Source organism: Sceloporus occidentalis, unplaced genomic scaffold (genome assembly GCF_023333645.1).
Source record: "Sceloporus occidentalis isolate IW3139 unplaced genomic scaffold, rSceOcc1.0.p SCAF_3, whole genome shotgun sequence".
Taxonomy (NCBI): Eukaryota; Metazoa; Chordata; class Lepidosauria; order Squamata; family Phrynosomatidae; genus Sceloporus; species Sceloporus occidentalis.
The window spans coordinates 165,672,053-165,685,619 of record NW_028316983.1 but is presented as its reverse complement, the minus strand read 5'-3'; the positions used below and the strand labels follow the sequence as shown (position 1 = coordinate 165,685,619).

Genomic DNA, 13,567 nt, shown 5'->3' with positions numbered 1-13,567 from the left:
TGATATTGCAAACTGATGGTATAATTTTAATTTTGCTAGTTGTTTATGTCACAACTATCACCATTGCATTCAGTAGTATACGGGAATTACGATTTATGAGTAACGTCAGTGCAGAAAGGCATCACTAAGGATTCTTTACGGTGTGAAATGGGAAGAGGTCAATGGGGGTGATGACTCCATGAGTTACTGCACCAGGTGACACCAACCCTACGGATGCCACTGGCCCATTTTGTCAATGGCAAGATTGGTTTTGCAGATCTGCTCTAATCAGTGGAACATGAATTAGTTGTGACTGACATCAATTTAATCCCGTAGTCACGTTGACACCATGATTTAAGGGGCTATGAAATGTCTATTTGCATGTGCACATAGTATTTCTTTCTCCTTTTTTTCTGCCAGGCTTTATAAACTTTTATATTGACTGTGGATGATAGGAGTTTACTTACTTACTTACTTACTTACTGTATTTATACCCCACTCTTCAGCCCTGAAGGCTGTCAGAGCAGCTTACAGATAATTATTTAGACAGTTCCCTGCCCTCGGGCTTACGATCTAAAAAGTTGTAATCTAATGCAGTCAGAGGGCACCAGTGTGGGGAATACAACGTTCAGATATCAGGATGCTGCGGACGGCCAAAAAGTCAAACAAATGGGTCCCAGAGCAAATCATGTCTGAACTCTCCCTTGAGGTCAAGATGGCTGAACTGAGGCTGCTGTACTTTGGCCCCACTTTGGGTGCCTCATGAGAAAAGGGTGACCAGGTGTCCCAAGCGCAGAGATTGTAAGCCTGAGGGCAGGGAACCGTGTAATTAAAAACAATAATAATTGTAAGCTGCTCTGAGAGCCTTTGGGTATAAATACCATAAATAAATAAAATAATAAAAAGGAGGACAAGGTACCATGAAATGGAGGGCGTTTAAGAAAAATGGAGGGCCTTCCAACACAAAAGCTCGAAACACTCCCACAAATCCATGCCCCCACGGATGGTCCTCCTCAAAATGGAGGGCATTTTGGGATTCCTCCTGGACAGAAGGTTGAAATGGAGGACGCATCCTGGGAATGGAGGACAAGCCTTAGCCACCTTTCATGAGAAGGCCCTAGAAAGAGAGAATATATGGAAATGGATAAATATACGTCGACTTAAAGGGGAAAATTGGGAAAAGTGCAAAATAAATTGCACTGTTGTTTTGTTTTGGGTTACGTATATAATTTGTGGGTGTACATAACTCTTATTTGCGTAGATGTCTGTATAAAGTTTGATGTAATGGTTGCTTTTTAAACTAATAACAAATCTGACAAAATAAAGATTGGTGAAATTGAGAGAAGCAGGATAGACTTCACTGTTATCTGGTGTTTGTTTTAATTTGTTGTCTATTTTGTTGAATGACACTGTGTTTAAATTTTGTATTATGTTCTGTTTTCTAGAACTCCATTTTATTTTATTCTTATTTTATATACAGTGCTGTGTAAAAATGTATAAACAGCACTTTATAAATAAAGTTAATAATAATAAAAACAATAGACAATATCCCTGAGGGGGTTGGCCCAGCTTTAACTGCCATGGCTCAAGGCTGTGGGATTCTGGGAATGGTGGTTTGTCGTAGCCCCAGAGCTCTCTCTGACAGGCTAAACAAAACTACAGTTCCCATAATTCCCTGGGCGATACCATCGGACACAGGTCTCAGAAGACGATGATCCCCCCAGAACCAAAGTGGAACATTCCTGCGCTCTTTCTCTTGGCCCTGCCCCCTGTGAGGTGTACGTCACGCGGGGCCGCTGCGTCACTCAGGCCTGGTCGAGCTTCGCGAGGGATAAACGACACATTCCAAAGTGGAACATTCCAATCTATAATGCGCCTGCGCAACCTCTCCCCCCTCTCTCTCTCTCTCTTAGCTCCGCCCCCTGGGAGATTTACGTCACGCGGAGCGGCTGCGTCACTCAAGCCTGGTGGGTGAGAAAAACGAGACAACACTCGTACGCAAAGGAGAAAGGGAAGGCCTTGCGCATGCGCATTGCGGAACACAGGCAGTGACAGGCGCCGCGGAGGGGCCATGGCGGAGGAGCCCGCTGAGGATGGCGGTGGTCCTGCGGCAGGAGGAGGAAGAGGTGCTGCTGCTACTGCTTCGTCTTCCTCCGCTCCGGAGACCCTCAGTGCTGGAGAGTACTCCCGTCGCGTACACCAATGGCTTTGGGACTCTTACTGCGGCTACCTCAGCTGGCAGAGCAGCGGCCTGGCTGCCCTTATGACGTCAACGACGGCGACTGCTCAGACCCCCGGCGCCTATTACTACAACAGCGGCAGCGGCAGCGGCAGCGGCAGCGGCAGCAACCCCTGCTACTACCTCCTCCTCGCGACCCCCGCCCCCGAGAGTGGCCCCGCCCCCTCCCGCGCGCCCTGGCAGCCCCCACCGCCCGCGCCCCCCCTCGCCCGCCACGCGCCCCCTGCCTCGCGCCCAGGCCACGCCCCCAGCAGCAACAGCAGCGCCGCCGCCTCTGGCTCCGCCCCCTCCTCCGCGAGGGACAGTGGCCGCCCGGCAGGTGAGGAAAAGGGGCGGGGTCAGAATGACTGCCCTCGTTAAGAAGGAGGGAGGGGTCCCTCTGAGGCTGAGAGAGTGTGACTCGCCTGAGGGCACCCAGTGGTTTTGTTATTGGTTATTTTAAACCCAGAATTTTAACCAGAAATATCCACTGGATGCCCCAGCATACGTCTCCATCCCTCCTGCGTTAGCCATCGATCAGCCTTTTTAGCTGTATGTTTTCTTCCGCTCTCCTTTTATTTAGGTTACAATCTTAAGTTAGGAGCCATTTCCAAATAGTTAGGACGTTTGACATTACCCACAATGCCAGCCTTTGCTCCGTGCTTTTCAGCACTATAATCTCCAGCTCTTGAGCAAGTCACATTCTCAATTTTAACCGTTCTACCACAGTTTTCCATAGGCTGGGCTCTGAGGCTGAGAGAGAGGGACTTAAGGCCACCCACTGGGTCTCCACCCTGGGCTCTGAGGCTGAGAGAATGTGACTTGCCCAGGGCTGCCCAGTAGGTCTCCACAGCTGAATAGAGATTCAAATCTTTGTCTCTCGGTGGCTTAGTTCCACCACTCAAAACCACAAAGTATTCTGACCTTTTCTTGGTCTAAAAGCATATCAGTCAATATGGAGATTGTTTTGATTACCGGCTTAATACAGGTTGAGTCTCTCTCACCCAGGATTGTCCACATGAGTGGCTGAGGTAGTGGTGACTCCTGTGCTTTCTGATGGTTAAAACACACACAGACTTTAACATTGTTAAAAACATCGTGTATGACGTTTTTGTCAGTCTATGCCTACAGTGTCTGTGTACACTGTTGTTGTCTGACTTATGGCAACCCTAAGACTGTGGGTTTTCTTGGCAGGTTTCTTCAGAAGGGGTTTGCCATGGCCATCCTCGGAGGTGGAGAGAGTGTGACTTGTCCAGGATTGCCAATAGGTTTATAGGGCAGAACCAGGATTAAAACCCAGGTCTGCAGAGTTCTTCAGATAAGGAAGGCTCAACCTGTACAACATTGACCCCAGTCAATTTGGCATCAATCTGGGATGGCAGAATGGAAGAAGTTTGTGGAAATAGTGGTCTGTGGTGGGAAGAGGTGCCTTAAAGATGACCCCTTTTTAATTTGAGGCATAAGTTTTCTTCAGAAGTATGGATTTGGCAGGCAGGAGTGTGTCTCTGTGTGGATGTTACATGTACAACTCCACACCTATTGGATGGCAAAGGAACAGTGACACAGGTTGGAAGCACCTGTAATGCATCTTTATGTGTCTTGCTGTCCTGTTGCAACACAGTGCAATCTTGTAGTGTCTCTACAGGGAAAAATATTCCCAGTGGTAATTGACTGTAAACTTGAGGCTGAAAGAGGCTACTCATCTAGAAATGTTTGACCCTCTAAGGATTGTGGTGTGTTGGAACATGGGTCTGGAAGGGCAATAGATGGGTCACTGTAGTGTTGTAATCTAAATTACAGCGGAGGAAAATTGAAGACCCAGTCTAAGAGAAGCAAGAGCAGCTAATCTGATTTCTTTTATTATTCAATTTTCATAATTTTTCACTACGGGGTCCTTCAGACATCGTATTTTCAAGTGAAACGATGGGAATAATCTCACTCACACATTTGTTATTCACACCATGGAACAACACCTCTGCAAGTTTGGTTGCTGACATGTGCTAGCGTTGAATAAACATAGAGACGACAATACGAATCTATTCAAAACACATTCAAGGCATGCAGAGTTTCATCCCTGTTCGCATCAGTTATTCACACTGCCAGTGATGTGAATCTTTTTTAAAAAACTGGGGGGGAGACACCCAGTATCCATTATCCTGGGTTAAGTGGGGGTTTTGGCAACCTGCATCCCAAACTTAATCAGGTGCATTCAGGATGTGTGCCAGATTCAACCTGGATTCATCCCGGATTACTTTTACCATCTGAATAACCCCTAAAACAGCAAATCCAATAACATCCAAACAGTGATAGCTTTATGGGGCCAACCAAAATGCACAATTACATGTTGCAAGCTTTCAAATCACACTGGCTTCTTCATCAGTCAAACAGGGTAAATAAATAGAAAATGTTAGTCATAAACCTGCATTTTCTGTTTCTGGTCTTAGTTCAGCTTTGGTACTTTTCACCAAAGCACTGCAGAAATAATTTCCATATTAACTGATCTGCTTTTTAAACCTATAAATCCAGAATATTTTGTGATTTGAGTATTGGAGATCAGGGTTCAAGTCCCTCTCAATCATGGAAGCCTGCTGGATGACCTTGGGCAAGTCACACACTCTCAGCCCCAGTGGCAAACATCCTCCGAGCAAATCATGCCCAAAAGACCCTATACAAGTCGAGCCTCCCCTGTCGAGTATTTCGTAACACAGTTGGCTCTCCACATTTGGGGCTTTGACTGTTTGCGGTTTTGATTAATACATTCTCTTTAGGAATCTCTTAAGTTCTCCAGTGCAATTCTTCTGACGTTGACCATAGAGTTGTGCTGAAGAACCTAGAGATTGCTAGAGAAAACATTTCTCTAGGGATTTGTAAATCTTCCAGCATGATTCTGTGACCTAATTCTGGCAAATGTTGACCATAGATTTGCACTGGAGGACCTGGAGATTCCTAGAGAGCTGTTACTGAGGTAAAAAGAATAGTGTTTTTTTTTTAATTTGAGGTAATTCCACATTAATGGGGGTCCTTCACCCCTAACCCCAGTGAATGTGGAGGGACCACTGTACTCCAAAAACCAACATTTTTTATGGGTGGCTGAGAAAGTGACACCTTTGCTTTCTAGTAATTCAGTGGACACAAACTTTGTTTCTTGCACAAAATTATTTAAAATATTGCATAAAATTACCTGCAGGCAATGTGTAAAAGGTGTATATGAAAATGAATTTCATATTTAGAATCGAGTCCCATCTCCAAGATATATTATTATATATGGATATGCAAGTACAGGTATTGTTTTGGATAAGAAACATTCAGCCTGTAATAGGCTTGCCATAAATCACAATTGACTTGAAGATATATAAGAAATGGATTATTCCCCAAATGGATAAAAAAAGCATTCCACCCCTTCTCTTCTTCTTGGACCCTGTCTCACTATTCACCAGCAGCATGCCAGGGGGCATTGCCCAATTGCTTCCACTTGCAGCTAAACCAGCTAAGGACCTTTGGCCTGTTTTGTTTGTCATGTTACCTGAGCAATACAGATCTGTGATTTAGCTGCTCCCTTTGCAAGCAGGTGCCAGCAAAATGGTTTGTCATTGTTCACAGTGAAAGCCAAATACGTCCTCTCAGTTCCTGTATTTTGTTCTTTAAAATGTATTAATTCCATCAGCCTATCCTTCATCCAAATCGCACTGCAGAAATAATCCAGTTTGAGACTGCTTTAACTGCCCTGACTTAATGCTAGGGAATTCTGGGAGCTGTAGTTTTGTGAGACATTTAGCCTTCTCTGTCAAAGATCTCTGGTGCCACAACAAACTACAATTCCCAGGATTCCCTAGCACTGAGCCAGGGCAGTTAGGGCGCTCTCAAACTGGATTATTTCAGCAGTGTGTTTTTGACCTTAGTCCTCAAGTGGTTTATATCAATAAAATATAGATAGAGGCACCCATTATTCTACAAAAGTTAGTAATATAAAATGCAAAATCCAAATATATAGTATCAGGCCTTTATGGAGAACCAAGGCCTGTTACAGACTGCCAAACTAAAGCTGCTTCGGGTCTCTTTGGAGGTATGCTATTTAAATGATGCATGGGTCCTAAGAGTCCGGAGGTTGCTCCAAAGCCACACTCCATTCCTAAGCACTGGAGTGCAGCTTTGGTGCAGCTTCCGGATTCTTAGGATGCATGCATCATTTAAGCAGCATACCTCCAAAGAGACCCGAAGCAGCTTTATTTTGGTAGTCTGTAACAGGCCCAAGTCTCTTTTAGTCCACCGCTCAGAGCAGAAGCTGGCCTAGTCTAGTCCTCATCAGGTCCTTACCATGTGAACTTCTTGGAGCAGAGTTTGCACTGTGTTAGGAAGAGATGGAGCTTCAGGTGAGGCATGGGATGCCCAAGTTCCCTGCCAAAGGTCTAGATGTGTTGCACCAGAATGTACAAGAAGGCTAGAATCCTGTGTGAAGCCCCTCTCAAAGCTTGCAATGTTGTGGAAGGGCAGGATATAATGACTAGTGAAAATGTGCCACCCAGGGTTGTCCTTGAACCTTTCATGGCCTCCTACTCATCTCCATTTTTGCACCTTTGGGCAGCTTCACTCTGATTCTTCTCTTGGCTCTTTTATGCCTGGGGGAGTCTTTTTTCTAAATTAGAAGTGACCTCAAACCTATTACATGGTTTGAAAAAGCTTGGACTAGCATGGGGGGGGTGTGTGTGTGGCATAATTGTCCTTGTGCCTCTGAGAGTTCAGGGGAAATTTTTAATAACATAAAAATAAAAATGCGGTGGGTTGTATGGCAGGGACAAACCTCTGCGGTCCAGTAGTAGGCATATATGTTCCAAGGACCTTGAGTAGTAACTCACCCCTGCCATAGGGTCAAGCTGTGAATAAAATGCAAGTGATAAAATGTCATTCAACCTGGTGTGGTTTCCTGTTGTTTCTCTGACTTTCCTAACATGATGCCAGCAACTATAATTTTATATCACAGAGTGTTGGAAATGATTATGTAAGATTTAATAAACTGAAATTTATATACAGTGCAATTTTTCAAGATGTTTAATTTGGATTTAAGTGTATTGAATACTGTTTTGCTTTTGGTTTTTTTCTTCTCAAAAACAGGTCGTGAATATATTATCCCATCCTTGGCTCATAGATTTATAGCAGAGATGGTGGATTTCTTTATTCTCTTCTTTATCAAGGCAACTATAGTTCTGAGTATTATGCATCTCAGTGGCATAAAGTAAGTTATACAGTACATTATGTAACTATAACAAGTTTCATTCCTCTGCTTCTTAACACCCTATAGTTTCATTATGGTAGTAAACCTAATTTTCATTGTGTTATAGAAAACCAGGTGCTGTAAGGCTATATTTCAGTGGAATGAAATGGCATAAGCACCTCTTGAGTATTGCTTGCCTAAGAAACCCCTATGACATTCATGAGGTTGCCATAAGACAGGCAATTTGAAGGTACGAACCTGCGTATGCGTGCACACACACAGAGAGAGTAAATTTGGGTCTATTTTTTGATGTTACATATGGAGCTTACAAGGCTAAATGCTCTTCTGTAGCAAATCAAATAAACCTGGAATGAACAGAACTAAATATTAAAAAGAATAGTGTTTCTGACAAATCTAGACTCTTATGTGAAATGTTATTTCTTTCCATCGCAAAGCAGTTCCTATCTGTTGATTGAAGCAGAACAGCTCAAAAACCAGTTTGCTTTATTTTTTAGTGAGAACTACTGAATTGGAATATGTTAAACTTACTGATTTTACGCACATTGGAGAAACATTAAGTAGGGGACTCTTTAGACTAACCTCATTCTTCAGTGTTTCTGTTTGCAGCCAAACTTTGAGGCTAAGCAAATGCAGCATTTTTAAAAGTAATTGAGTCTTTTGATAGGCCTTGGTGTTGGTAACTAGAACTGTAATGAGAAATACAGTATTATCTGAGTACAGAGAAACACATTTCGAAAGCCTTGTATAACGTCTGTTTAGATTATGAAATTTGTTGTTAACTGTCATCAGCTTATGCCATCCGTCACTTATGGTGACCTTATGAATGAGAGACCTTCAGGTCTCTGTATCATCAACAGGTCTTGCAGACTCAGGCCATTCAGAAATACAAATATTGATTGAGTCAAGCATTATTGTCTTTTCAAATGAGCCATGTTTTCTCATATGTCCAAGGTATGGATCTTGTGGAAGGAGTCTCATTCTTTCTTTTTTGTCATCATCTTATTTTTTATTTGTTATAGTAGTTCTCTTTGTCTCTGAGCACAAGTTGCTGAACAGTTGCATTCAGAGTTCTGAACCTATTTCTGTTACCTTTTAATTTGTTTCTTCTCATTTGTTCTTAACTGCTTGAAGAATTTGTCTGTCATAATGCAGTACCTTGGTGTTTTCTGGAAATATAACATTACCCTGGCTGATACACATTGATATCCAACACTGAAAGCATCACTTGGATTATTTGCTTATCTCATAATAAGAAAAGCAGAAGAAGTAACATTTATTCATTATAACCTTATAAACCAGCCTTCCTTAAGGTGAGGCTTGCCAGATATAGTAGACTACAGCTCCTTGGATGCCTAGCCACTAGCTGTGTTGGCTGATGGTAATTGGTTTGAGATTATATTGAGATGTACCAGGTTTAGGAAGACTGTTTCAAACCAAAAAGCAGTCTCATTGGATGGTTATTATTTTACCCACATTGATAATGTGGCACTGGAGCATGCTTAAGCCCACCCAGTAAGTTCATTACAGAAGTGAGATTCATCTTGAGACTTCTTGCATTTTATTCATTTCATTATATTCACTTTTGTTAATGTGGGATGATATTGCAGTTATTAAAAATGAAATGCAGGAACCTGCTAATTATGAAATGAGTGTACATTCTTGAGTTAATGTGATGTAAATATAACTGGGATTGGCTAAGATCTAAATGGTTTGTCAGTGTTATGTGGTGTTGAATTCATTCTACTTCAAAACCACCTTTAACACCAACTGAATGCTTCTTCTCTAACAGCAAAATGTCCATTGATTCATAAAATCTAAATTGTTCTATGATACTGTATGTTGTTGTTTATCATACTAATATTAAATTTTGGATGCAGGGATATTTCCAAATTTGCCATGCACTACATTATAGAAGAAATTGATGAAGACACTTCCATGGAAGACTTGCAGAAAATGATGGTAGTGGCCCTTGTCTACAGATTGCTAGTCTGCTTCTATGAGGTATCTAAACCCTAGCGACATAGCAGAACCCACTGTAGAGATTATGTCCCTTAATTGTCTAAGTGAATAAAGACCAACTTTGCCAGATATAGCCTTAACGAATGAGCTCCATTGTAATAACTATTTCTCCTGATGCCACCTTCCACAAACCTGCCTCTTAAACCAGGCAGTGCCCAAATGAAGGTTTGTCAAGATGATGCAGATCAGGGCACTGTGAAATGATGACTGCATCTCTCTCCCATTTTGCAGGGCTTGTTAAGGCAGGAAGCTGGAGACACACCTCAGAGTCTTTCCACAGCTGCATGCCCTGCAACCAGGAGAACACTGCAGTCATAATTTCCCAGTGTCCCAATCTGTTGTGCCTTAGAAGTTCTTTGGATGGGGTGCTGCCTGGGTTAAGAGAGAGGTTTGGGGGTCCCATTTGGTCATTAATGATCATAAATGTGAATCCCAAGTTACAAGATTGTAAATCTGGTTTATGATCTTTTAATTATGAATAGATTGCCAGCCCTGTTTTTTAAATAATACATGCCTTAATTTTTAGTTAACCTAAGCCTATAACTATTGAGAACATTCAGAAAAGCAATTGGCATTGATTTTTTTTCTCCATCTGTCTATAAAATGATGTCCCAAAGTGCCGTTATGTTCAAATGTGACCAAGAACCAGAACCAGCAAGAAACTATGTAGCTCAGAGCAGTCTGAGATTTGTTGCCAGTCTTACTGAGTCATCAGCAGCAGGTTACAGGTTATCCCTTCTAATTTAATAATCTGATTACGTGAGATATTTATAATTCTATCTTGGTTGCATCAAGAAGCCTTAATCAGTGTATTGTTGCACAAATAAAGCTTAACATGTTTGGTGGTGATGAACATAAAATGGCCCTTTCCTTTCAGATTATATGTATTTGGGGAGCAGGTGGAGCAACACCTGGGAAATTTTTACTTGGTCTTCGAGTTGTAACATGTGATACATCAGTACTTATTGCACCAAGCCGTGTGTTAGTGATTCCATCCTCCAATGTGAGCATGACAACGTAAGTTCTTTGTTTTTGTATCATTTCTGTGCCAATACCTGTAAGAATATCACAATTTTTTCCTAATAATACTGTGTTAAACAGCATTCTGTGCTGGCTACATGACCCGCAGAGTAGCCTTTGACAACGCTATCTCCTCGGCTTAGTAACAGAGATGAGCATCGCGCCCTACAGTCAGACATGACTTGACAACCTTGTCAAAGGGGAATACTTTTACCTTTTAGTGTGTTAATATTTTCTCATTTGTAGTGAATTTGGCCATGGAATTTATTTTATTTAAAACATTTTTGTTGCTCTTCTTGATCCTGATTTCCAGGGTATAATTAGAGCAAAGATAATATATTTACTTTGTGTAGCAGTAATAAAAGGCTGAACATTTACCTTGATAACTTAATGTTCCTTGTCTTCAAGGAAATAGGCAACACACTTCTCAAAGAATGGTATTATTTCTAATTCTTGTAAGTTATTGTCCTGATTTTTCATACTATTAATAGCACATGCTTTTGAAAGAATCAATGTGTAGAAAATGAAAGTACTCCTAGTTCGCGGCCTTCCTGTTCATGGTCTTGAATTTCCACAGTCAGGAGACCAGGAGGGACAAAATGGTGTATGTGTTCGTGGCATGCGCGCACATGTCCTTACACAGGGACGCACAGCCATTACATCCAGGGGCTTTGATATTTGTGGCTTTTTCAATTCATGGGGGGGGGGGGTCCAGAACAGATCCCCCACAACTTGGAGGAACGATAATATGTGGAAAATAGAGTCCATGACACCTCCATAGTATCTACTTAAGGGTTTAAGCTCAGCTCTGAGGAAGTGAAGGGAATATTCCTAAATAATTCAGTCAGTAGAACACTTAGAGATGGATGACCACTCTGAAAGAAGCATGCATCTCATCTTTCTTAATGTCAAGTGCCCCAGGATTATATTTACTGAAGATATATTTTATCCATGTGGTTCATTGGAAAAACTGGACAAATAGTACACTTTGACTTATAAGCTACAGATGTGTTTTCACTCCTCTTTCTAGTATCATTTCTTTAGATCTTCCTCCTTCAGCTCTGTTCCCTTTCTGGTGTTGGAAGTTTGTATCTCCTTGCTTCAGTTTTGGCAGTTCCAAATACCTTCTCTGTTACTCACTTTCTACACTGGGCTAGAGCTTCCTCTCTAACAGGGATGATGAAAGTGTGAGGTGTTAGAAAAAGGACTCTCCTGGGCCTAAAATGGCTCAGAGAGGCCCAAGAACATTGTGTAACATGCCCTAGAGGGTGTTTGTAAGACAAACCAAACCAACAACTATTTAGGAGATGTAGTTCTCCTGGGGCCAATCATCTCCATAACCTCTGACAGCTGCTGTATAGGAACTGATTTGCTGAGCTTAATCAAGAAGTAACTTTTCAGTGTTAACACAGCTATTAAAGTCTCTGAACTGTAATGCTGTAGCACAATTTCTACTGTATCACTGACTTAACACAGCTAATACAGTTACATTTTGTGAATGTAACATTTTAGTCAATAGATGATGTTTGGAAGAAGTAATTAGACAACAGACAGTACTTGGGCAGTAATTAATAGTTGGTATATATAAATATCACATGACAGCCATCAAAAAGGCATTTCAGGTTATAAATACTTTTTTAAAAAATGCTTGTACAACAAATGGTCAAAGAAGGATATTAGAACATAAAATTGAAGCAGCAAATCTGAGTTGTGAGTAAGGCAAATGAGTATGGAATGAGTATAAGAATAAATATCCATAATTATTAAGCAACAATGGAAAACAATATGGAACATCAGCATATTCTTAGGAGTGGCATATTAAAAAAAATGAGTTTGCTATGACAGTATTATAATAGTTGTAATGTTATGTCAGCAGTCTCCATTCTCAACAACAAAACCCAGAGATGCTTTATTTTTTCTTCTCTTTCCAGGTCTACAATACGAGCTTTGATCAAGAATTTTTCTATTGCTTCCTTTTTTCCTGCATTCATTACCCTGCTGTTTTTTCAGCATAACCGAACAGCCTATGATATTGTAGCAGGGACAATTGTGGTAAAAAGACATAGTGTCAGATGATAACCAAGAAAGGCTTGGATTTACTGTGCTAACATGCCTATAACTACTTGGATTTCTAAATTTCACTCCAGAACAGTGGCAGTGAAGATGCTGGACATATATCTCTTCCAGCCATGCTATAAATTGGTGAATGGTGGCACTGGTTTGAGAATACCTTGAACTGAGCAAGAAGATGAGCTCCTTTCAGAAGACTTGCTTTACAATTACACTGTCTATAGTGTGTGAGAAATGCCAGTTTGGATTCTGTATTGAAAGGTAGTTGTTTTTATGAAGAGCCAAACTGTTTTAATTGCTGCAGGTAACCAAAGGGATTGATTACAGTGTTTGTAAAGTAAACTCTGGTACAAAGAGTTGTGTACTCCTGTTTTGATGGACAGTGAAGAATTTGCCACTTTATAAAAGCCTTATCATGAACTGCTTACACAAGCATTGTATTATTTCAATACTCAAATTTGTTTATAAACATTGTGTTAAATGTCTTGCATGATGTGGCTATCTTGAACGTAATATAAATCACTGATCATGTCAGGTGTTATCATGAAAGACAAGCAATACTGCTATTGGTAAACACACAAATATTGTTGGCTCTGGCAGTAATGCTGTAGGTGAGACAATTCATTTAATCATGGCTTTAGAGGTTTAGTGAATTGTTTGGCATTCTTCCCTGTTGGCTTGCATAGGCTTTCACAGAGAGAATCTATGCAGCATTATTTACTTTTCTTATAAAAGCACAGAAAACTTAAAATGTGTGCACAAAAATCACTTTCGTATGTATTTAATGAGAGCCAAAACAAGCTTGATAAAAGCAGAAGTTTATACATAGCATTTTACACCAGTTTATAACAAAAATAAGTTTTTAAAAAACAGCCTAGTTTCACTGTTGCTAAAATCATACAGGGAATTTGTGCAAGATGTTTGAAAGACAAGTATCAGTAGGTATACTTTCACTTCATCTGGTTTTGTGTCTAGATAACTGAAATTATACCAATTAAATAAAGCATATTTTGCATGATTTATTTTGACAA

At 41.0% G+C, this 13,567-nt stretch overlaps 1 protein-coding gene across 1 annotated transcript; it reads left to right on the top strand.

Annotated features, from left to right (window-relative positions):
- The first annotated feature begins 1,981 nt into the window (after positions 1 to 1,981).
- Positions 1,982 to 13,567, top strand: FAM8A1 (family with sequence similarity 8 member A1). Its single transcript, XM_089516772.1, has 5 exons — positions 1,982 to 2,537; positions 7,307 to 7,427; positions 9,305 to 9,428; positions 10,324 to 10,463; positions 12,398 to 13,567. The coding sequence occupies exons 1-5, from the start codon at positions 2,051 to 2,053 to the stop codon at positions 12,540 to 12,542; spliced, it is 1,017 nt and encodes a 338-aa protein (XP_089372898.1). The 5' UTR covers positions 1,982 to 2,050; the 3' UTR covers positions 12,543 to 13,567.